This window comes from Zonotrichia leucophrys, chromosome 2 (genome assembly GCF_028769735.1).
Source record: "Zonotrichia leucophrys gambelii isolate GWCS_2022_RI chromosome 2, RI_Zleu_2.0, whole genome shotgun sequence".
Classification (NCBI taxonomy): domain Eukaryota; kingdom Metazoa; phylum Chordata; class Aves; order Passeriformes; family Passerellidae; genus Zonotrichia; species Zonotrichia leucophrys.
The window spans coordinates 2522004-2544609 of NC_088171.1; the positions used below are offsets into that span (position 1 = coordinate 2522004).

At 46.7% G+C, this 22606-nt stretch overlaps 1 protein-coding gene across 1 annotated transcript in view; it reads left to right on the forward strand.

The window, feature by feature from the left end:
- The first annotated feature begins 8539 nt into the window (after window positions 1–8539).
- Window positions 8540–22606, forward strand: part of WNT3A (Wnt family member 3A) — a 97765-nt gene continuing 83698 nt past the window's right edge. The window contains exon 1 of the mRNA XM_064703260.1: window positions 8540–8610. Within this exon, the coding sequence (XP_064559330.1) occupies window positions 8540–8610 (71 nt within the window). The remainder of the gene's footprint in view (window positions 8611–22606) is intronic.

The following is a 22606-nucleotide window of genomic DNA, read 5'->3' on the forward strand; positions in this document are numbered from 1 at the left end:
GTGCTCTGGTGACACCAGCCCTGAGCAGGGGCCATGCACAGAGGAGGCCAGAGAAGAGCAGCACCCACCACTCCTCTCTTGGTGCTTCAGGACACTCCAGGACATTTGGCAGAGCCTGGGATGGAAGGAAGGGTCAGCACTGGTGCCTGTGGGGAAGTTGGAGGCACACAAAACATGAGGGAACCTCCTCAAAAGAGCATTTTGGGTTCTTTTGGGTTGGGGGGCAGAAAAAGAAGAGTCTGAATCTCGAATTCCAAAGGAGCAGCACCCATGGCAGATGTGCTGTGCCACAGGTCTGGGACAGAGCAGAGCAGATCTTTGGCAGCTCTGCCTCCATCCAGTGATAGCTCCAACCCCTCCTGGGCTCATTCCAGCCCTGGATTTACACTCCCAGCCATCCCTCATTTCCCTTTGGAGCCCTGAGATCAGAAGATAACACAATTACACAGAAATGTTTAAAATGGGACTCCAGGAGCAGCCAAAATTCTGATTACACACGGAATGACCCGGGCACATCCCAGGGGAGTTTGGGGCAATGTCAAATGTTTGCAGTTGCCTTTCATGTGTGCTGAGGACATCTCTTTGAAGCCTGAAGAGCTGAGAAGCACAGCCCAATTTGCTCTGATCTGCTCAGTGCTATCAGTGTCTCCTCCTCGGGGCCTGTGGGCATCTCAGGCAGCTCCAGCTCCCAGGAGATGGGAGCAGAGCAGATGCCAAGGGCAGGAATGAGCTCCAGGAGGAGCCCACCCCATCTCCATGGGCACCATGAGCTTCTCAGGTCACCCCTGAGCCTGGGGGGAACCGAGGAGGAAAAAAAGGTTGAATTCTTTCAGGAAAAATCTCCTCTCCAGCATGGGAGCAACCTCCTCTGGTGGGCACAGCCACAGCCAGAGCAGCTGGGCCTGCCTTGGTGAGGGGACAGGGACTGAGCTCCAAACCCACCTCATTGTCACCAGGGCTGCCCAGAGCCACCTCCCCAGCCCTGTGTCCCCATCTCCAACCTGCTGCCCCACTCTGGTGAGCTGAGGACATCTCTTTGAAGCCTGAAGAGCTGAGAAGCACAGCCCAGTTTGCTCTGATCTGCTCAGTGTTATCAGTGTCTCCTCCTCGGGGCCTGTGGGCATCTCAGGCAGCTCCAGCTCCCAGGAGATGGGAGCAGAGCAGATCCCAAGGGCAGGAATGAGCTCCAGGTGGAGCCCACCCCATCTCCATGGGCTGGATGAGCTTCTCAGGTCACCCCTGAGCCCGGGGGGAACCAAGGAGGAAGAAAAGGTGGAATTCTTTGGGAAAACTCTCCCTCTCCATGCTGGAGAGCCACAGCCAGAGCAGCTGGGCCTGCCTTGGTGAGGGGACAGGGACTGAGCTCCAAACCCACCAGGGCTGCCCAGAGCCACCTCCCCAGCCCTGTGTCCCCATCTGCAACCTGCTGCCCCACTCTGGCGAGCTGGGGACATCTCTTTGAAGCCTGAAGAGCTGAGAAGCACAGCCCAGTTTGCCCTGATCTGCTCAGTGTTATCAGTGTCTCCTCCTCGGGGCCTGTGGACATCTCAGGCAGCTCCAGCTCCCAGGAGATGGGAGCAGAGCAGATGCCAAGGGCAGGAATGAGCTCCAGGAGGAGCCCACCCCATCTCCATGGGCTGGATGAGCCTGGGGGGAACCAAGGAGGAAGAAAAGGTGGAATTCTTTGGGAAAAATCTCCTCTCCGTGCTGGAGAGCCACAGCCAGAGCGGCTGGGCCTGCCTTGGTGAGGGGACAGGGACTGAGCTCCAAACCCACCAGGGCTGCCCAGAGCCACCTCCCCAGCCCTGTGTCCCCATCTCCAACCTGCTGCCCCACTCTGGTGAGCTGAGGACATCTCTTTGAAGCCTGAAGAGCTGAGATCAGTTTGAAGAGCACAGCCCAATTTGCTCTGATCTGCTCAGTGTTATCAGTGCCTCCTCCTCGGGGCCTGTGGGCATCTCAGGCAGCTCCAGCTCCCAGGAGATGGGAGCAGAGCAGATGCCAAGGGCAGGAATGAGCTCCAGGAGGAGCCCACCCCATCTCCATGGGCTGGATGAGCTTCTCAGGTCACCCCTGAGCCCGGGGGGAACCGAGGAGGAAAAAAAGGTGGAATTCTTTCAGGAAAAATCTCCTCTCCAGCATGGGAGCAACCTCCTCTGGTGGGCACAGCCACAGCCAGAGCAGCTGGGCCTGCCTTGGTGAGGGGACAGGGATTGAGCTCCAAACCCACCTCATTGTCACCAGGGCTGCCCAGAGCCACCTCCCCAGCCCTGTGTCCCCATCTCCAACCTGCTGCCCCACTCTGGTGAGCTGGGGACATCTCTTTGAAGCCTGAAGAGCTGAGAAGCACAGCCCAGTTTGCCCTGATCTGCTCAGTGCTATCAGTGCCTCCTCCTCAGGGCCTGTGCGCATCTCCAGCTCCCAGGAGATGGGAGCAGAGCAGATGCCAAGGGCAGGAATGAGCTCCAGGAGGAGCCCACCCCATCTCCATGGGCTGGATGAGCTGCTCAGGTCACCCCTGAGCCGGGGGGGGACCGAGGAGGAAGGAAAGGTGGAATTCTTTCAGGAAAAATCTCCTCTCCATGCTGGAGAGCCACAGCCAGAGCGGCTGGGCCTGCCTTGGTGAGGGGACAGGGACTGAGCTCCAAACCCACCAGGGCTGCCCAGAGCCACCTCCCCAGCCCTGTGTGCCATCTCCTGCCCCACTCTGGTGACCAAATTGTCACTTTTTGTGCTGCTCTGGCAATGACATGAGACTGAGATGGGTCTCAGTCTTCAGGGATGTTAAAAGTGAGAGATTAAAAACGGCACAAATCAACAGGGCCACGACAAACTCTGGCCTCCTTCAAGCCAGCAGACAGGAATCCAGAACCCCAGCATGTGGGTAATCTCATAAAAATAAGAAAATAAAGTTTTGGTATATATTTTTAATGAATAATTAAATAAATAAATAATATAAATAATGGAAGGAAGGAAGGAAGGAAGGAAAGGAGGAAGGAAGGAAGGAAGGAAGGAAGGAAGGAAGGAAGGAAGGAAGGAAGGAAGGAAGGAAGGAAGGAAGGAAGGAAGGAAGGAAGGAAGGAAGGAAGGAAGGAAGGAAGGAAGGAAGGAAGGAAGGAAGGAAGGAAGGAAGGAAGGAAGGAAGGAAGGAAGGAAGGAAGGAAGGAAGGAAGGAAGGAAGGAAGGAAGGAAAGATTTTTTCTACAATATATAAAATTATATATTATATATTTTTATATATAAATACATAATATATATAATATTGCATATTTTATGTACAATATATTTTATATAATTTTAAGTATATAATATTTTATATAAATACATGTTTATATAAAATATATAAATATAATATATTATAAATATATTTTATATATAAAATACATAAATAGATAATATATTTATAATATAAATAATATTAAATAAGAATATTATTTATTTATAAATAAATAATATAAATAATATAAAATAAATAATATATATGTAGTTTTGGTTTTTTTGTTTTTTGGGCTTTTTTGTCTGGTTTTTTTTTTTTTTGATTTTTTGAGATATCTGTGTCTCCCATGTCCTCTGCGGGTTCCACAGCAGGGCTGCCTTTAGGGACGGAGGGTTGCAGAGTTGCCTCGTGGGCATTTCCTGGTGCTCCCAGTGCTCCACATGAGCCAGTTTGTGCCTCTGGGCACAGCAGGAACACCAGGCTGTGCCATCTTCCCACTGCCAGGTTGGCTGTACCATCCCTGGAGAGCAGAGGGTAATGAGAGGGGCACAGAGGAGGTAAATTGTGAGTTGGGAAGGTGAACCACCAGCCAGAAAACTGAAATTTTTGAAATTTCAGCCCAGCTGAAATTTGCAGAAGCAGCAAAATCAGAATTTACCAGTGGGAATTCAGATGGGAAGGAGGGAAGGGGTGAATCACTGGTGTCCTCCAGTAAAATGAAACAAAACCTTCATCCCCACAAGGAGTTTGTTCTGGTGGGGTCTCCATGAGGGTGATCCCCCCATGCTGCAGCCTCTGCCATGGAGGGCAGGGGGACAGGGAGAGCAGGAGCAGTGACTCAGGGGCTATTTGGGAATTGTGACCAGTCTGGATCCCTGCAGAGCTCCCTCATCTCTTCCTGTGGGATGGGAGCAGCCTGGGTGAGCCTGTCCTGGGAGCAGCTGCTGCCTGTGGTGGTGCCTGCTCTGGACATCACTCATGTTCCCAAATCAGCTCTCCTGACAGGCTCAGGTGGCCTCTGGAGCTGCCAGGGTGAGTCAGCAGGACAGAAGCAGCTCCATGAGACATTCCAGCCCCATGTGTCCTCCCATCCCCTTTTCCCTGTCCCAGCTGGGTCATTGGAATTGTCCAGCTCCAGCTCCTGCTCCTGCAGCAGGTTCTTGTGGGGTTACAGAATCCTGAAATGGGCTGGGTTGGAAGGGACCTTCAATCCCATCCCATCCCATCCCATCCCATCCCATCCCAGGGTGCTCCAAGCCCCGTCCAGCCCGGCCTTGGACACTTCCAGGGGCAGTCACAGCTTCCCTGGGCAATTTCTCCCTTTAAAACTCCTCAGAAATTGATGAGCAGGTCCAGGAGAGAAGTCAAACGTCCTGCCCATCCCAATGTGTGTCTGATATATTCCCAAATATTTGGGAAAAAGGGACCAACTTGGCCTTAAATCATCCCTTGGGAGAAAACTCTGAGGCTTTGGGCAGCCAAACTCCAGCAGTGCCACCTTCCCTGCATCCCTAAGCCCCCTGGCATTTTTTTTTAGAGATTCTAATGCAAAACCCGACCCTTGGAGGTTGAGAAGTAGCTCTACTGACAGATATCCAATGCCCAGAAGCATTCCTGGGTCTGGGAATAACCCTCAGCCAGCCCAAACCTTGGGATCAGCGTCACTAAAAGCTGCTGGCATCAGAGCAAGCCACGGTGCTCACAATTCCCCAGCTTCTCTGGGCAATTTCTCCCCTCAAAACTCCCCAGATATTGATGAACAAATCCAGAGGAGAAGAAGCCAAAGGTCCTGCCCATCCCAATGTGTGTCTGAACAATTTGGGGGAAAAGGGACCAGCCTGGCCCTAAATCACCCCTTGGAATAAAACCCTGCAGCTTTGGGCAGCCAAACTCCAGCAATGCCACCTTCCCTGCATCCCTAAGGCTGGTGGGATTTTTTTTTCAGAGATTCTAATGCAAAACCTGGCCCTTGGAGTTCCAGAAGTAACTCTGGGGCTGGGAATAACTCTCAGCCAGCCCAAACCTTGGCATCAGTGTCACTAAAAGCTGCTGGAGTCAGAGCAAGCCACGGTGCTCACAATTCCCCAGCTTCTCTGGGCAATTTCTCCCAGCAGCCAAAGGTCCTGCCCATCCCAACGTGTGTCTGAATGATGTGCAAATATTTAGGAAAAAGGGACCAGCCTGGCCCTAAATCAGCCTTTGGGAGAAAACCCTGCAGCTTTGGTGTCACCTCCCTGAGTTTGCCCTGTATCCCTAAGGCTGGTGGCATTTTTTTTTAGAGATTCCAATGCAAAACCCGTCCCTTGGAGGTCCAGAATTAACTCTGCTGATAGATATGCAATTCCTGGGGCTGGGAATAACCCTCAGCCAGCCCAAACCTTGGGATCAGCGTCATGAGAAGCTGCTGGCGTCAGAGAGGGGCAAGGCAGCCCATCCCGGGCCGTGTCTGTGTGTCTGTCCGCCCCTGACAAAGTGGATTATCTCCATCCTCCTCCTCCTCCTCCCCGAGCCAGCGGCAGCTGCAGAGCCAAGAGAGGGGGGGAAGCAAAGAAAAGGGAGAGTGGCTGAATTTGTACCTGCAGGTAAAGCTGCTTCCTGCAGGGAGGGGCAGAGCCTTGGGGAGATGTTTGCAGGAACAAAAGGAGGGGCAGATTAGCTGGGAGGGATGTGTGTCCTGCCCCGTCCGTCCGTCCGTCCGTCCGTCCGTCTGTCCGTGCGTCCTGCCCTTTGGCTGTGTGCGAGTGTGTGTGTGTGTGTTCCAGTCTGCAGCGTGAGCAATTCCACTTGAAAAGACGGAGAAATCCCCTCCTTTGAAAGTCGCAGTGTTTGGTTCTTTCCAGTAATGCTATAATTGGATGGGATTTTCTCTAATACACAGGGAAAGTCCTTAAGATGATTTTTCACACACACACACACACACACACACACACACACCACCACCACCACCACTCCTCCTCCTCCTTTTCCCTCAATCCCACCTTATGCAATAAAATTCCCTCCTCCCACCCCCTTGGGGGGGTTCGGGGGAGCTGCCCAAGGAGGAGGATGGATTTAAATTTAATACCCTGGCTATAATTGCAGCATCAACACGGCGGGGATTTGCTGGGGAGAGAGAGGAGCCTCGCAGAGCATCCGTTCCCCCCTCTGGAAGGCGCTGGGATCGGCTCCGCTCCGCGATTAAAATCTCGGAGCGCTTTGCCAGAGCTCGCATTTGCAATCGCTTGTCATCCAAGCCGAAAAGAAAATAATCAGGGCCCGACCCCTGCCAAAATTCCCGGCGATTTAAATATCCCCGAATGAACTGCGTTTCTAGTATAATTTCACTAGAATGAATCTATCTCTCCCATCTAGCTCCACACAAACATATCTTTATAAATATATATGCATGTAAAAGCCCCGTGTGTGTAAATAGAAATATTCCCTACTCAGGGAAAATATAAATGCGGCTCTTAATGAGGATGAAAGCGCATTTTGATTTGAGTTAATGCGGGGGTTTGCGAGGCTTCCCCCAACAAAGTCATTAAAAATTGTGCCTCGCTTTGTTCCCTGCGAGCCACAGAGGTTTTTCTGATTCGCGGATAAAATAAGTAAATTAAAATATTTATTTTAATAAATAAATAATAAGAAAGAAAGAAATAAATTAAATAAATAAATAATAAAATCTCCTCCAGCCCGCTGAATCCTTTTAAAAAAATAACAAAATAAGTGATAAAACCCAGGGAAAAAAAAAAAAAAAAAAAAAAAAAAAACGGGCGGCAAGCAGTACAACCACAAAAAAAAAAAGTATATAAATATATATATAAAACCATGGAAAAGAGGATCGGGAGAAACCTCTCCTCGCCCAGGCAATGCCTCCATCCCCTCTTTTCGCCTCTCCAGCCCCTTTCAAATGAGCCAGGGGAAGGGGACGCCTGTCAGCTGTGGGTGACACTTGCTCCCAGCCCCAGCCAGCTTTAACCAATATGTTCCAGAGCAGCAGCAAATCCCACCACGGACCGGGAATCCAGGAGCTACATCTTTATAATAATATTAATAATGATTCCCCCCCATTCCCCTCTTTTTTTCTTTTTTTTTTTTTTTTTTTTGGTACTTTCTGCCCCCATGGAAAAAAAAAAATTCGAATTTTTGGGTACGGCAGAAATGCAGAAATCACCCCCCACCACCGGCGCTGAAAAGAGAGAAATTGGGACAATGTGGCGAGAGAGAAATTAAAAAAGAGCTCAATTACTGGTGCCCTGTGGGGTGGATCTGGTGGATGAAGTCGTTGCAGCGGCGCCTTCCCAAATGTCCGGGGTTGGGATTCCTGGAAATTGGGATGAGCTGAAGGAGCCCTTTGGAGATTTGCATGGGAAAAGTCGATTTTTTAGCAGATGTCTTCAGTGGAGCTCTTGGATCTGCGGCTGCTTGGACTGCTGGGGAAGGGGCTGCGTACTGGGTGGAAATCCTCTTTTTTTTTTTTTTTTCCCATGAAAAAAGGAGCAAAAAAAGCCCCCAAAAAAGAGACTGAGCGAAAGTTTCTAGAAAGTTTTGCTTCAAATGCATCCCATCGGGTCCCCGTGAGGAAATGGAGCTTTGAGAAGAAGAAGAAGACAGAATGGCAAGGAGGAGAAAATTGAGAAAATACTAATTTTTAAAAGAAGAAGAAGAGAAAAAAAAAAAACCTTTCACACTTTTTTTTTTTTTTTTTTTTTTTGCATTTTAGTAGCTTCGACCCAGGGAGTGAAATCCGGGCAGGTTGTTATAGCTACCCAAATCCACAGGGGTCCCCCCTGTCTATTTAAACCCCCTAAATCTTCCTTCCCCTTTTTAAAACTACATTTTATCCCTTGGCTTGTGGGCCAACGTGCCCCCTAATGAGTATTAAAACACTATCTCCTCGCAATTAGCTCATTCCTGACTTCACGCTCCTGATTGACAGAACAAGCCAAAGCATCAGAATTCTCCCTTTGGCAATAAGTGCTGATTGGGTCCTTTTTAAGAGAGCTACTTCAAACTTTTTTTTTTTTTCTTTTTTTTTTTTTTTTTTTTTTTTTTTTTTTTTAATATTTGCCTTCAGTGTCTTGGCTGAGAGAAGAGTTTTTTAACCTCTCGGAGATTTTTTTTTTTTCCTTGAGAGTAGTAGAAGGAAGCAAGAGAGGATTTACCTGGTCGGGTTGAGTTCACTTCATTTGACTTTTTTTTTTTTTTTTCCTTGGTTTAAATTATTGTGTATTATTATTATTATTATTATTAAAGTAATCATCCTGCCTCAGAAGAAAGGAAGATTTTTGGCAACTCTGGTTAACAAAAAAAAAAAAAAAAAAGAAAGACAACTTTTCATCAATGGCCTCTTTTGGATATTTCCTGTTTCTTTGTGGGTTGAGTCAGGCTCTGTCAAGTTACCCAATCTGGTGGTAAGTTTTTATTCTTCTTCTTTTTTTTTTTTTTTTTCGCTCATTTTCATTTATTTTTTTCCCCTCCTCTGCTTTCTCTGCAACCCCTGCGCTTAAAGATGACTTGAAATTCTCCTTTCGTTGCCACTCAGCTAAAGAGGTGGGATTGTTCCAGCGCCAGCAAGTTCTTAGAACCTGCATTTCACCTCTTTTATTTATGCATTCACTTTGTTTATTTTGACTGGGTTATACCTGATCTCTCCTTCTCCTACTGTAAAAGAGAGAGAGCGAGAGGGAGCGATCGGAAAGTTTTTATTTTTTTTTTCCCCCTCTCTGAGCGCTTTGATCCTCTCCTGTGAAGAACAAAAGGCGCTGCCTGAATTAAAGAGATAATGATAGAAGTTGACATGAGCATTTCAAGGTGATTTCGAGCTAGTCAGGTGGAAGGAAAGGGGGGGAAAGCGGCAAAACTTTTGGGTGCCTTTTATTTGCTTTTATTTGCTTTAATTCCCCCCCCCCTCCTTTCGCGTTAAGGAATAGTGAGGGGTAAATTAAAAAAAAAAAAAATTAGAAAAATAGGGGTGGGGAAGGGGAAGAAAAAGGAGGTGAAGCTGCACAAGCCGGGCTGGGGGAAGGCACAGCAAAGTCGGGGCTGGGGGAGACAAAATCGGCGCAAAATCCGCGCAGAATCGGCGCAAAACCCGCGCGCCCTCAGCGCGGGGATGCGCACCTCGTTTTTTGGGGGGGTTTCGCCGCTTTTCCTCCTTTTTCCCCTCGCTCTGCACCCTACGCCTTTAAGAGAAAAACCTCGCTCGCTCCCCCACGAAAAGCAAATGGTGCTGGGCAAGGCATGTAGGCGCACGATCGGCTCTAATTACCCGCGCAGCTAATTGCGCTCGCTCGGGGAAGCCCTAACGCAGGGAGGCTCCGCGGGCTCAGCCGGGGGGCTCCCAAACACCCCCCCCTTAAAAAACGACAAAAAAAAAATCACCCCCGTGCTGTTATTAATTAATTTTTAATTAATTAATCCGTGCTCCCCCCCATCCGCGGGTGCGGGATGCGCGGTCCCCCCCTTGTCCGGCGGTGCAGAGGTGAGAGGGTGGTGAAGGCAGCAGCCTCTGCAACTATTTCAGGTATGTCTGAAAGCAGGGAATTCGTTGGGATGGGAGGGAAAAAAAAAAAAAAAAAAAAAAAAAAAAAAGAGAAAAAAAAAGCAGCAATAAAATGCAAATGTGCGCTTGGGAAGACAGGCAGAGCGAGAGGAGAGAGAGCACCTGGACGGGAGTCATTAAAAAGCAATCTTTTATTGCCAGCCACCATCTAACTTATAATTAGAAACTCTGCTCGCATTCCTGATTGGAGAAGGAAACGCATTCCTCTAATACCGACATAAATATTCGCTTGTCACCCGGCGGTCCCGGCCCCCCTTGTCCCCTCTGTGTCCCCCGTGTCCCCCCTGTCCCCTGCGTCCCCTCGGTCCATGGAGCTGCGGGAAACTGATGGGGAAATGCTGTGGGAATGGGGGCAGGAGGTGCCACCCGAGCGGGGCATCCTCAGGTGTGACAGCGGCGGTGACACCGCGGGCTCTGCGGCTTTTCCCCGGTGACACCGCGGGCTCCGGGCTGGTTTCTCCCCGCTGTCCCTCCCCGGTGCTCCCAGACGGTTCTTTCGCAAGGCCAAACCCCCCTGGGGCCATGGAAATGCAAAGCGGGGCTGGATTGGGCTGGGGGAGTCGCGGGAGAGGCCGGGAGCTGCTGCATTGGCTGCCCAAATTGCCCTCGCCCTCCCAAACCTCTCCCTCTCGATTTGTCCCCAACCTTTCCCTCTTTATTCATCCCCAACCTTTCCCTCTGTATTCATCCCAAACCTTTCCCTCTTCATTTATCCCCAAACCTTCCCCTCTTCATTTATCTCCAACATTTCCCTCTTTATTCATCCCCAACATTTCCCTCTTCATTTATCCCCAACATTTCCCTCTTTATTCATCCCCAAACCTTTCCCTCTTTATTCATCCCCAAGTGAGATATGAGTATGGGGATGTGGGGTTTGGGGTCTGCAAGGTGGTCCAGGATGCACATCCCAAATTCCTTCTCTGCCAGGCCAGGTCCCAAATTCACCAAAATCCACCCTGCTGCTTGATTTGATTTTCATTTCATTGTGTCCCGCTCCTCCTTCTGTTTTCTTGTTGTTCGGTTGTTGTTTTTCTCTTTTTATTTTGGAAGAGACAACCAGGAATTTTTTTAGTCTGGTCACATCCCACCCCAAGCATCTCCCCTCTATCAGCTCATGGTGATTTTGAGTGTTTAGAGCAGAAAATCTGCCATTCACCAGCCCCAAATTGTGCCCCCCTCCCCACTAAATCTAATTAAAGCATCAGCTCATCCTGTGGATATTTACACTTGGAGAAAATCCCTGCAAAAAGGGAGGGATTGGAATGACTGAGAAATTATATTTTCCTGCGAGTTTTGCTAAATTGTTGTCCCAAAATGTAAATTTCTCATGGGGGCCAGGTGTTGTAAGCTCTGTCTGCCCTCTCAGAACTCATTTTTAGGCTGAGCTGTTCCAATTGCTGCTCCCAGCACGGCACAGGGCACCTGTTGGAGCCAGACCCAGCAGATTTCCACATTCCTGGGAGCTTTGGGGAAGGTTCAGTGGAGGAAAATGGAAAAAATCCCTCCCTGATGATGCTGGGGGTGGGAGGGGAGGCTCTGTGAGTTCCTTAAAAAATCAAAAAATCAGCCAATAATTCATGTATAAACTGGGATAGAAGAAGCTTTGGAAATAATGGTTTAACAATAATCCAAGGAGAGGGGCTGGTTGCTGCTGGGATTGATGTTTTGGGGTTTTTTGTGCCTCAGGAACCCCACAGGACCTTCCCCAGAGCAGTGCAGCACTGAACTGCTCAACCTGGGCTCTCCCACACCCAGGGGCCAGATTAACTGTAAGAATCAGATGGTTTTCGGGTTTTGCTGCTTTTTTTTAATGTTAGTGCTGTTCATTTTTTGGTCTGTTAAAAAAAAAAAAAAAAAGAGAATATTAAAAAAAGAGATTGGGATGGGGGAAGGAAGGTTGAGGGAATTTTGAAGTGAAATTCCTGGGTAAGGGAGGATTAAATGTAACCTGTTCCCTGTCCTGGGGGGAGTCACAGGAGCAGCATGAGCAGAATTTAAACTTTTTCCTGTTGGTTTGCACTGGCTTGACTGACTCCACATGGAATGGGGGGGATAAAACCCTTTAATTTTATTTATTTTATTTATTTTATTTTTCAATTTGTGCTAAGTGGCCTGACTTGGTCTGAACACAGCCAGTGGGCAGAAATGATTCAGAAGGGGGGAAAAAAATACAATAAAAATTTAACACAGAGCTTCCATGCTGGGAATTTTATCCTCCTGCAGCCCAGGATGCCGCTCCTGGGGGAGATCATACCAGAATTTTGCTTCAGAATTCCCTTAACCTTCTTTCACTCATTCCAATCTCTTTTTTTTTAATTATTATATTTTTTTTAACAAATCAAAAAATGAACAGCACTAACTTAAAAAAAAAGGGAAAAAAAAGAAAAAAAAGGCTCTCTGGAAGTACAGGGAGACCCCTTTGCTGTAGGAAAAGGTAACTGGCATCATTTCTGCTGGGTGTGAACAGCTTGGGGGTGTGTGGGGTTAAATTCTGTGCCTGGACAGGGATGGGAAGAGGAGTTCCAGTGGAACAGGAGGATGGGGATGTGTGTGCAGACATTTCCCTGCTGTGCCCTGGCTTTGCTCTTGTTCCCCAGCAGCTCCATGGATTTCCTCATCCCTGCAGGATGTGATGTGCTGCAGGATCCCCTTTCTGTGAGGGCTGGGGAGAGGGATCCAGCAGCTCTTTCCTCGGTGGTTTTTTTTGAAATTCAGGAGTTGTGAGGTCGAGGGGGCCCTGCCAACAGCAGGGACATCACCCAGCAATGCTCAGTGCAGCTCCTGAGCCTGTCCCTGCTCTGTGCTGTGCAAACCCAGGGCAGTGGGAATATTTCTGTGTCTGCTCTGGGGTGCCCTGACCCCCAGGGCAGCACTGACTCTGACCCTCATCCATGGAGAAAGTTTCCCAGACTTCAAGATAGACTGGAACCCACAAAAGTGTGCAATAGATTATAGAGAGCAGTGTAGGTGTGTCACTGGGTGAGAAATTGAGGTTTTGGGGTTTTTAGTGTGTTGTGGATGGCAGCAAGATGGAGGGCACAGGGTGTCATCCTGGGTTTCCTCTTCATGCTGCTTCTTCCTCCTTCTCCATGGGTTTGGGTGGCATTTTGTAATTGGGCAGAAAAGTGCCCATTGCAGCTCTGTGGGATCAGTTATTGGGTTAAAAGGGAAAATAATCCAGGTGTCAGCTCTTAATCACAGAATCACAGAATTTCTAGGTTGGAAGAGACCTTTAGGATCATCGAGTCCAACCCATGTTCTAACACCTCAACTAGATCATGGCACCAAGTGCCACATCCAGTCTTTTTTTAAACACATCGAGGGATGGTGACTCCACCATCTCTCTGGGTAGATGATTCCAGTATTTGACCTCTCTTTCTGTGAAAAACTTCCTCTGTAATTCTAGCCTGTATCTTCCTTGGCACAGCTTGATACTTAATGGGATAGTTTAGTCTGAAAAGCCCTTGGAACAAGAGATTGTTGCCATTTTGTGCCTTCTAATGAAAAGCTGCTGAACTCCCAGCAGTGAGACTGTTTTACTGATAAGAAATAATAAACAGCTGAGTGTGAGCATGAAATAACATCTCAAGTGCCTTCAATCCAGACCCAGAGAACTGGAACCACCACACTGTGGCATCCCCACAGCAGCAGCAATGCAGGGATGAGCTCCTGCCTGGTGCTCTCTGTTCTCTCCTGGGATTTGTCCCCCTCAATGTGGATGGAACCGCTCCCATTTCAAAGGGAGAAACCCAATCCTGGTGTGCTGCAAACCCTGCAGAACCAACCCCATCCCTGCTTGCCTTGGCCAGGAGGGAGGCAGAGCCCTGGCAGGTCACTGAGGGCCAGCCCAGCTCCTGCTGCCGTCTCTGCGGCTCCCAGGTGTGAATTGCATCTCCCCACTCCTCTGCTCCATTGGCCGGGGTGAGGTGCTGGAATTCACCTGTGTCTCCTCCCCTGCTGCAGCAGGTCGTGGTGAGATGTTAAAATCCATCAGGGTATGTGGGAATTTGGGCTGAGTTATGGACAGGACCTCTCAGTTGGGTTTGATGATGAAAAGAAAAAAAAATTTATTTATTTTTCTTGTCTTCTACATAAGGCAGGAAGGTTGAGCTCAGCTCACACCTTCACTGCGTGTTTCAGAAGGTCACAAAACCCGAAGTTAAAGTCTTTTTAAGGAGTTATTGACCAATAAATCACTGCCAACAAGGATATTTCTGCTTTTGGTCCAATCTTTAAATATTTCATCTTATGTACCCGTGCTACAGTGTAAGCTTTCTTAGCCACTCATGTCATGACATACAAACCTACAAAAACTTCTTGTTACCTTTGTAACTACACTTATTTTTTCTATATCTTAAACTCTAAAACTCTAATCTTTCTTCTACTTAGCTTATTCTGTCTCTGCTTTAAACTACAAATCCACATTCTTATTTCTAGCACCTCCATTTGGAAGCCTTTTCCAAGCTCTCAGATCAAATCCTGGGTTTAATTCTAAGCTTTGCCTGCCAGGCCCAAAGTTCTGAGAGTTCCCTGAATTTTGGATTCCAACAAGTGGAGCAGTGCAATTGCTCTGCATCCATCTCTGTGCCAAACCTTGGAGTTGCCTTTTTGTACCTGTGTTATCTCCATGACAGCAGCATCTGAGCCAGCCCTGGTTTTCCAGGCAGAGATCAATCACAGAGTGATGGTTTAGGCCCCTCTCAGACACCAGCTGGGATTTGGGATGGGTGCTTTGCACCCAAGCACCAGTGGGGTACAAGGAAAAGGGTCCAGGGATATTTCTGTGCAGATTTGAGTGGTAAAAACCAGTTCTTGTCCATGCTGTGTGCAAAGGGAAAGGGAAATAATTTCCCATCTCCATTTTTCTGGTGAGACTGAAGAAACGAACTCTGGTGGTGTTTGTGTTCTTCCTGGCATAGTCCAGTTCTGTTGAGATTAATAACTGAACCAGGATCACACCAGGAGGTTTTTTCTCAGCAGGAACTGAAAGTTTTGTAAAGTTTTAGCAAGAAGTCCCTGTTTGAAATATGGGGAGGGCTGGGATTTCCCCAGAGAGCCCAGTGTGCTACAGAAAATCCCAAATCCCTCATCTGCTCAGCTTTCAGACTCATTTTATCAAATTGTCTTGTTCTGCTATTATTAATTGATTTTTCCTTTCCATTTTAAGAGGACTTTATTGGAGAAATTATCCTGAAAACCAGCAGCTCAATATTCAAAGCATTGGCTGAAGGAATTGCATCCAATAAAAAGCCTTTCCTAACTCAGATAAAGAAAAGTGAACCCTTTTGCTCCCCACCTGTTTCCAGGTAACCCTGGAGGTGGAACCTGTCCTTTGCAGACATTTGAACACCTCTGAGAATTCTCTATGGAAAGGTTTTGAGTGCTTGGAATAGTTTGGGTTGGAAGGAACCTGTTAAAGGTCATCTGGTCCTGCAGTGAGTGGAGACATCTTCAACCAAGGTAGCTGGAACTGAGGGATGGGAATCACATTGCTTTCTGTTGGCCAAAAAAAGACTTTTTGACGATTCCTTCTAAAAGATTAAGGCTGGAGGAGCCTTGATTTTTACTCTGGTGTCTCCTAGAGAGGGAAATCAAGGATTTCTGATTGATTCTGAGAATCAAGGCTTGCTGATTGCAGCAGGGCAAGTCAGGCTGACTCCCTGGTGCCTCCATCCCAACCCTGCAGGATCCCTTTCCTGCTTCCATCCCAATTCCCTCCTACCCAGCTCCAGCCATGCAGCAGCAATGCAGCTCCTGCAGCCCCTGCACCAATCCCTGCACCACTGGTGCTCAACACGAGCACAGGAGGAGGGGATTATTCCACCTTAGACTTCATGAGGAGCAGATGTTTGTCCTTTGCATGTGTGGGAGTGTTGTATTTGTGGGGTGCCCCATGGCAGGGAGGAATGATGACTCTGACTCCATGTTCTCAGAAGGCTGATTTATTATTTAATGGTGCTATATTATATTAAAGAATGCAAAACTATAATACTATCTATCTATCTATCTATATAAAATATTATATATATTATATACATATTATAAATATATAGAATATATATTATTTTTATATATGTGATATATATAAAATAATATAATATGCTATATATTATAGCATATATAATATACTATATATAGGTATACAGTATACTAGAATATACTATATATATTATATGTTTATATATAATATAGTATATATAGCACATATACTATACACAATGCTATATATACTATACCATAGTATATAACTATATTATATTAAAGAATACTATACTATAATACTATTTATCATATAGAAATATAATACATATAAAATATTACATATATAATATATATAAAGATATATAATATATATATTATATGTTTATATATACTATATATATATAATGCTATAATATGCTATATATTTAATACTATAATATGCTATAATACTATAATATAATAAACTATACTAAAGAATACAGAAAGGATACTTACTCAGAATGCTAAAAAGATAATAATAAAACCTTGTGACTCCCTCCAGAGTCCTGACACAGCTTGGCCCTGATTGGCCAAAGAGTAAAAACAACTCACAGCAGAATCCAATGAAACAATCACCTGTGGGTAAACAATCTCCAAACACATTCCAAAGGAGCAAAACACAGGAGAAGCAAATGATATAAAAATTGTTTTCTTTTTCTCTGAGGCTTCTCAGCTTCCCAGGAGAAAAATCCTGGCTGCAAAGGGATTTTTCCAGAGAATGTGAATGTCCCACGGGAGGGCAGGAAAATCCCACCGGGACAAGGAGGAGTTGTCCCTGGGCTGTGCCCTTGCTCAGGATTCCTCGAGTGCTGATTCAAAGGGCCCAGCTGCATTCCAAAGGGCTTTGTTGGGGTAATGACAGCACCCAGCACCAGGGGAATCCTGCAGGCTCTGAACCAGGATGAGCCCCTGGGAGCAGCACACCTGGGGGTGACAGCCTCTCCTACAGCAGGGATGGACAGGTCCCACCCCATCCACAGGGAGATTCCCTTCCCAGAGCAGTGCTGGAGTCATGCTGGTTCCTCAGGGAGTCCCTGTGGGGATGAACAGTGTGGCTGGGAAGAAGGGACGAGGATGAGGGAGGTCTGGAGATCATGGCTGGGAAGGAGAAGGCTCTGAAGAGGCACCCACAGAGTTCTGGTGGTGTGGAGCTCAGTGATTTCTGCCCAGACAGTTTAAACTGGGGTTAAACTTGCTGGAATATGGGGAAAACACAGCCTCAAGCTGCACCAAGGGAAATACAGGTTGGACATCAGGAAAAAGTTTTTCACAGAAAGAGTGATAAAGTTCTGGGATGGCTGCCCAGGGAGGTGGTGGAGTCCCCATCCCTGGGTGTGTTTAACAAAGCCTGGATGTGGCACTGGGTGCCAGGGTTTGGTTGAGCTGTTGGGGCTGGGTTGGACTCGATGACCATGAAGGTCTCTTCCAACCTGGTCATTCTGGGAATTCTGTGATTCTGTGAAAGGAAGGGCCTTTAATGGCAGGACAGAAGCCCTGGCCAGGTCTCCTCCCCGTGCCCAGCCAAGGCTGCAGCAGGACTGTCCCCATCCCAAAAGGTCTCTCTAAACCCATCTCTGCTTTGCTGTCACCACCCAGAGACACAGCCTGGATGGTTCAGTGGGGTCTAAGCCTGGAACTGGAGGAGCACCCAGGCAGGAGCCTTCCCATGGGGAATCCATCAGAGCTTTGCTGGATCAGGTCTGGGGTTGGTCTTGCAGAAAAAACACTCATGAAAATGTCCATGCCAGCTGTTTCCATCCATCCTGTGCCATCCATTCTCTTTTCCCTTTTATCCTTTTAAAAGTGGCAGGATTTAACTCCTGTTGCCTTAGCACAACCTCTAAAAATCCATCAGTTCACTCCAAATTCTCCAGGAGCTCTCAAAAGCCAAGGGGAGGGAAGGAGAGCTGATGCATTAACTGCCTTGTTCTCAGCTCCTAACATAGGGCACGGCTTTAAAGGCAGCCTGGGAGCCAGGGGAGGCTGTTCTGCATCACAAAGGTGCTGTTTGTCCCTCTTCCTGGTTTGTCACCTGCATATTCACAGCCCCCTTCCCATCTGGGTGCTGCTGCTGCTGCCCAGAGGGAGCTTTGCATTTGTAGAGACTGGGCCATCAAAGGAGTCCCAGGTGCCTTTGGTCTCCTGCTCAGCACAGTTTCTGTCCTGGTGTCAAACCAGTCAGTAATTCTTCCATGGATTCATGGTAATTATTAGCAGGGAAATTATTGATAAATTGGTAAATTATTGGTAGCAGTGGTAATTATTAGCAGGGATGCCTCTTGCTCTTTCCCAAGGTGGATATTCCTTCATGCCGTGAAATTCTTTTCTCCTTTTGCACCTTTGCACTCTCAGGTTTTGCCAGCAAAGTCACATCAGAGCACGTGGCTCGTTCCCTTCTCCATCACCTGCCGTGCAAGGGGTTCCAGGTGTCTGGGAGGGCCATTTCTCCTCTCCCATGGGGTTCTGTAGGCTCAAAGTGTGTTGGAGACGTGTGTTGGACCCTTCACCTGAAGTCTTGGAGTTGCTTTCCACAGGTGTAAAGTTGGAGAAGGCTCAGGGAGTGCCTCAGGTGTTCCTCGAGCTCAGGGCATGGCAGACCCTCACATTTCCAGCCTGCCCTGGGGTTCATCACAGGTTTGGGAGCTTTCCAATGGTCTCCAGGCACGATTCCCAGTGTTCCCAGTTTAAACAGGCCTCCCTGGAATGGCACAGATGGGCATGGCCAGGTTCCCACCAGGAGCCCATGCCAGGTTGAGGGGCTGGGTGACATCCTGGGCATCCCCAGAGGCCTGGCAGGGGTTGTGCACAATCCATTGGTGACCTGCTCCTTCCTTGGCAGTATCTGGAGACATCCCAGAGCATCTCAGCATCACTCCGTGTCCATCTGCAGGCAAAACCATGGGGTGGAATTCACTTCACCCACCCCATGGCTGCAATTCCCATCCAAGCCAGGGGCTCCTGGCTCCTTTCTTTGAGGAGAACTGGGCACTTTCTTGTGCAATTCCTGTCTCAGGTGTTTGCTGGAGCTTGGCTGGTGAAATCCTCTGTGCCAGCTTGAGGGGACCAGCTCAGAGGTACCTTCACCAACATCATCCAGCTTTGCTCAGAATATACCCAAAACCAAAAGTCTTTGCACACTTTGCCCATTTCCTAGTTGTTCAAATCCATCATTCCCATTGCCAGGCATGAATTCACATAATTAACTTTTTATCCATCATTTCTCTGTATTTTATAATCTCTTCAGTGCTCATTGGTGTATTGGAATGGGTGCAGGAGCATTCATGACATCCATGCTGGTCCTGAAAACCTCCAGACCACCCTTCTCCTCTGGAAATTCATCTTTTGTCCTGTCTCAGCCCAGCTGCTGAAAGCCTCAGCAGCTTCCTCTCTAAAATATTGAGGCTCTCAATATTTTCGGGTTTTTGAGGGTTTTGCAGCTTCCTCTGTAAAATGTTTAATCCTGTCTTTAATCCAGGACGCTCCAGAGAACAAATGCATCTCCTCGTGCTCTTGGGCACATCCAGAGTCCCCCAGTCACTCTCACAAGTCATTACCTCCAGATTGTGATAGAACTTTATCTCAAAACTTCTTAAGGAGAGATTTGAAGTGGTTTCCCTGTCCTGACAGTTATCTTGGCAAAGGGACACAGCCACAGATGTTTGTGCATTTCAAGAATTCCTCTGACTTTGCTTTGCTCTCAGTTCTCTGAAATCAAACCCTTTCCACCTTTTCCCAGTCCATGCCTCTTAACTTCCCTTTCCAGGTTTGTATTTTCTCTGCATTTCTGCTGGAAGACGCAGTTTTATGGCAAAGATGCAGTTTTATGGCAAAAATTGTGCACACCCAGGGCAGCCAGCTTTATCCAACATAAGTGGAGCAGGGAGAAAAGGCAGAGCCCATCTCTGCTGCAGCTGAGCCTGGGAGACAAATCCAAATTTCTCTGAGCAAAGCAGGAGCTCCTTGTGCCTCCAGAGGGGTGCACCTTGTCCAATAGAGATATTTCCAATGTCTAATAGAGATATTTCTAATGCCTAATAGAGATATTTCCAATATCTAATAGACATATTTCTAATATCTAATGGAGATATTTCCATTGTCTAAGAGATGTTTCTAATATCTATTAGAGATATTTCCAGTGTCTGATAGAGATATTTCCAACATCTTGATAGAGATATTTCCAACATCTTAATAGAGATATTTCTAATGTCTAATAGAGATATTTCTAATATTTAACAGAGATATTTCCAATCTTTAATAGAGATACTTCCAATGTCTAATAAAGATATTTCCAATGTCTGATAGAGATATTTCCAGTGTTTAATAAAGATATTTGCAATGTCTAATAGAGATATTTCTAATGTCTAATAGATATATTTCCAATATCTTAATAGAGATATTTGCAATGTCTAATAGAGATATTTCTAATATCTAATAGAGATATTCCCAATGTCTAATAGAGATATTTCCAATGTCTGATAGAGATATTTCCGATATCTATTAGAGATATTTCCAACATCTTAATAGAGATATTTCTAATATCTAATAGACATATTTCCAATGTCTAATAGAGATATTTAAATGTCTAACAGATATATTTCCAATGTCTAATAGAGATATTTACGATATCTAATAGAGATATTTCTAGTGTCTAACAGATATATTTTCAATGTCTAATAGAAATATTTCCAATGTCTAATAGAGATATTTCTAATAGAGATATTTCCAATGTCTCACAGAGATATTTCCAATGTCTGATAGAGATAGTTCCAATGTTTAATAGAGGTATTTCCAATGTCCAATAGAGGGGTGGGAAGCAGGAATGGAGCTCCTTGAACACTTGCCAAGCCTTCCATTCAGCCTGTCCCTCTGCCCCCAGGAGAACAACAATGGGGCCTGTTGCTGGCCAGGGCTGTGACAGAAAACAGCTCTGAATCCTCATCAGGCTGAGGGACATAAGGGAAATTCCCTTTTTTCCCTGAGCCTGCTGTAGCTGAGAAGGAATGGAACAATCTGGATAGGGAGGAGTCCATCTAAAACTCACTGAATGTCCAGGGAGTCCCACTGGGCATCAGATAAGATGCGCAAAATTTACTGGGAGACACAAAAATCTGGTTAATGCATTTTTTTGGGAGATCTATGATTGGCTTCTATCCCTCGTGGAGGGAGAATATTCCTGAATATTTTACAGTGAAGTTTCCTTCAGAGTTAGTGAATGGTGAGTGAGTGAATGGATCCAGCTCATCTGACACCTGTCAGACATTTGCTTTGGGGTGAGGTGAGTCCCATCCCATCCCATCCCATCCCAGATTCCCAACCATTGCCTGGAAGAGGATCCTGGATGATTGGGACAAAGATATCTCCCTTTACACAGGTCAGGTTTGGCTTTGAAACACTCCTAAAAGTCAGGAGCATCTGGGCATTTTATGTTTTACATAGACACGTGGAATGCTGAAAGGGGATGTTTCCATTGGAGGACACTTCAATGTGATCTTTAGTGGCAAAATTACCTTAAAAAAGCTCTTCACTTGAAGTCTTGGAATTTCTTTCCACAGGTGTAAAGGAATTGAGCAAAAACCCCATATCTCTGAAGGGTTTTTGAAGGGAATTTTTGTGAATTTGCATATGGGCATCTTCTGTTCTACACAGACATGTGGAATGCTGAAAGGGGATTTTTCCATTGGAGAACCCTTCCATGTGAATCTTTAGTGACCAAATTCCCTTTAAAAAACTCTTCACTTGAAGTCCAGGTGTTGCTTTCCACAGATGTAGAGGAACTGAGCAAAAATTCCACCTTTCAGAAGGGTTTTTGAAGGGAATTTTTGTGAATTTGCATATGGGCATTTTATGTTCTACATAGACATGGGGAATGGTGAAAAGAGATATTTCCATTGGAGAACCCTTCAATGTGAATCTTTAGTGACAAAATTACCCTAAGAACAGTCTTCACCTGAAGCTCCACAGGTGTAGAAGAGCAAAAATCCCATTTCTCAGAAAGGCTTTTGAAGGCAATTCTTGTGAACTTTCAATTTCTGGGAGCAGCCATGGAGATGAATTTGCTGTGGAACAAGCTGCATTAGTGATCCTGGCCAGGAGGGCTGGGAACCATCCCAAAATCCTGATCCCATGGATTTGGGGTGGTGAGGAGCCATCCTGAAGGCTCTGAGGGCAGGGCCCTTCTGTGGATCCCAGAATCCCAGAGTGGTTTGGGTTGGAAGGGACTTGGAGCCCATCCATGGGCAGGGACACCTCCCACCATCCCAGGTGCTTCAGAGCCCCATCCACCCTTCTGATATGATTTTCTATTGATATATTCTATGATTTTCCCACAGTGAAGGATTCAGGGATTGGGAAGCTCAGCCCAGCCCATCCCCTTTCCCAAACTGTGCTGATTTTTTAATCTATCCAGAAAAGAGCTGGCAGCTCAATCTCCATGTCCTGAGAGCTGCTCTGCTGCAGCATTAGCAGGGCTGTGGTTGTGTCATCCCAAGAGGCTGGGTGGGAAGTTGGGGGCTGCTTGGACACATAATTTGTGCTTTATACCTCAGATTTATCAGTGGCATTGCTGCAGAGTGATCAATTAGCTGATTTTATTGAGCTGCCCCTTGCCAGTGGGGTGCAGACTGGTCCATGAACACCCTCAGCTCATCCTGAGCGTGAGGAAAAGTGGATGAGCTCTGTTGCTTTTTTTGAAGTGCTCATTTCCTCTCATGGCTGAGCTATTTTTATTGCTCTCTAATTTTTGTTTCAATTTTTTTATTCTTACAGTATGAGTATTTTTATTCTTTCAGTATGAGTATTTTTTATTCTTACAGTATGAGTATTTT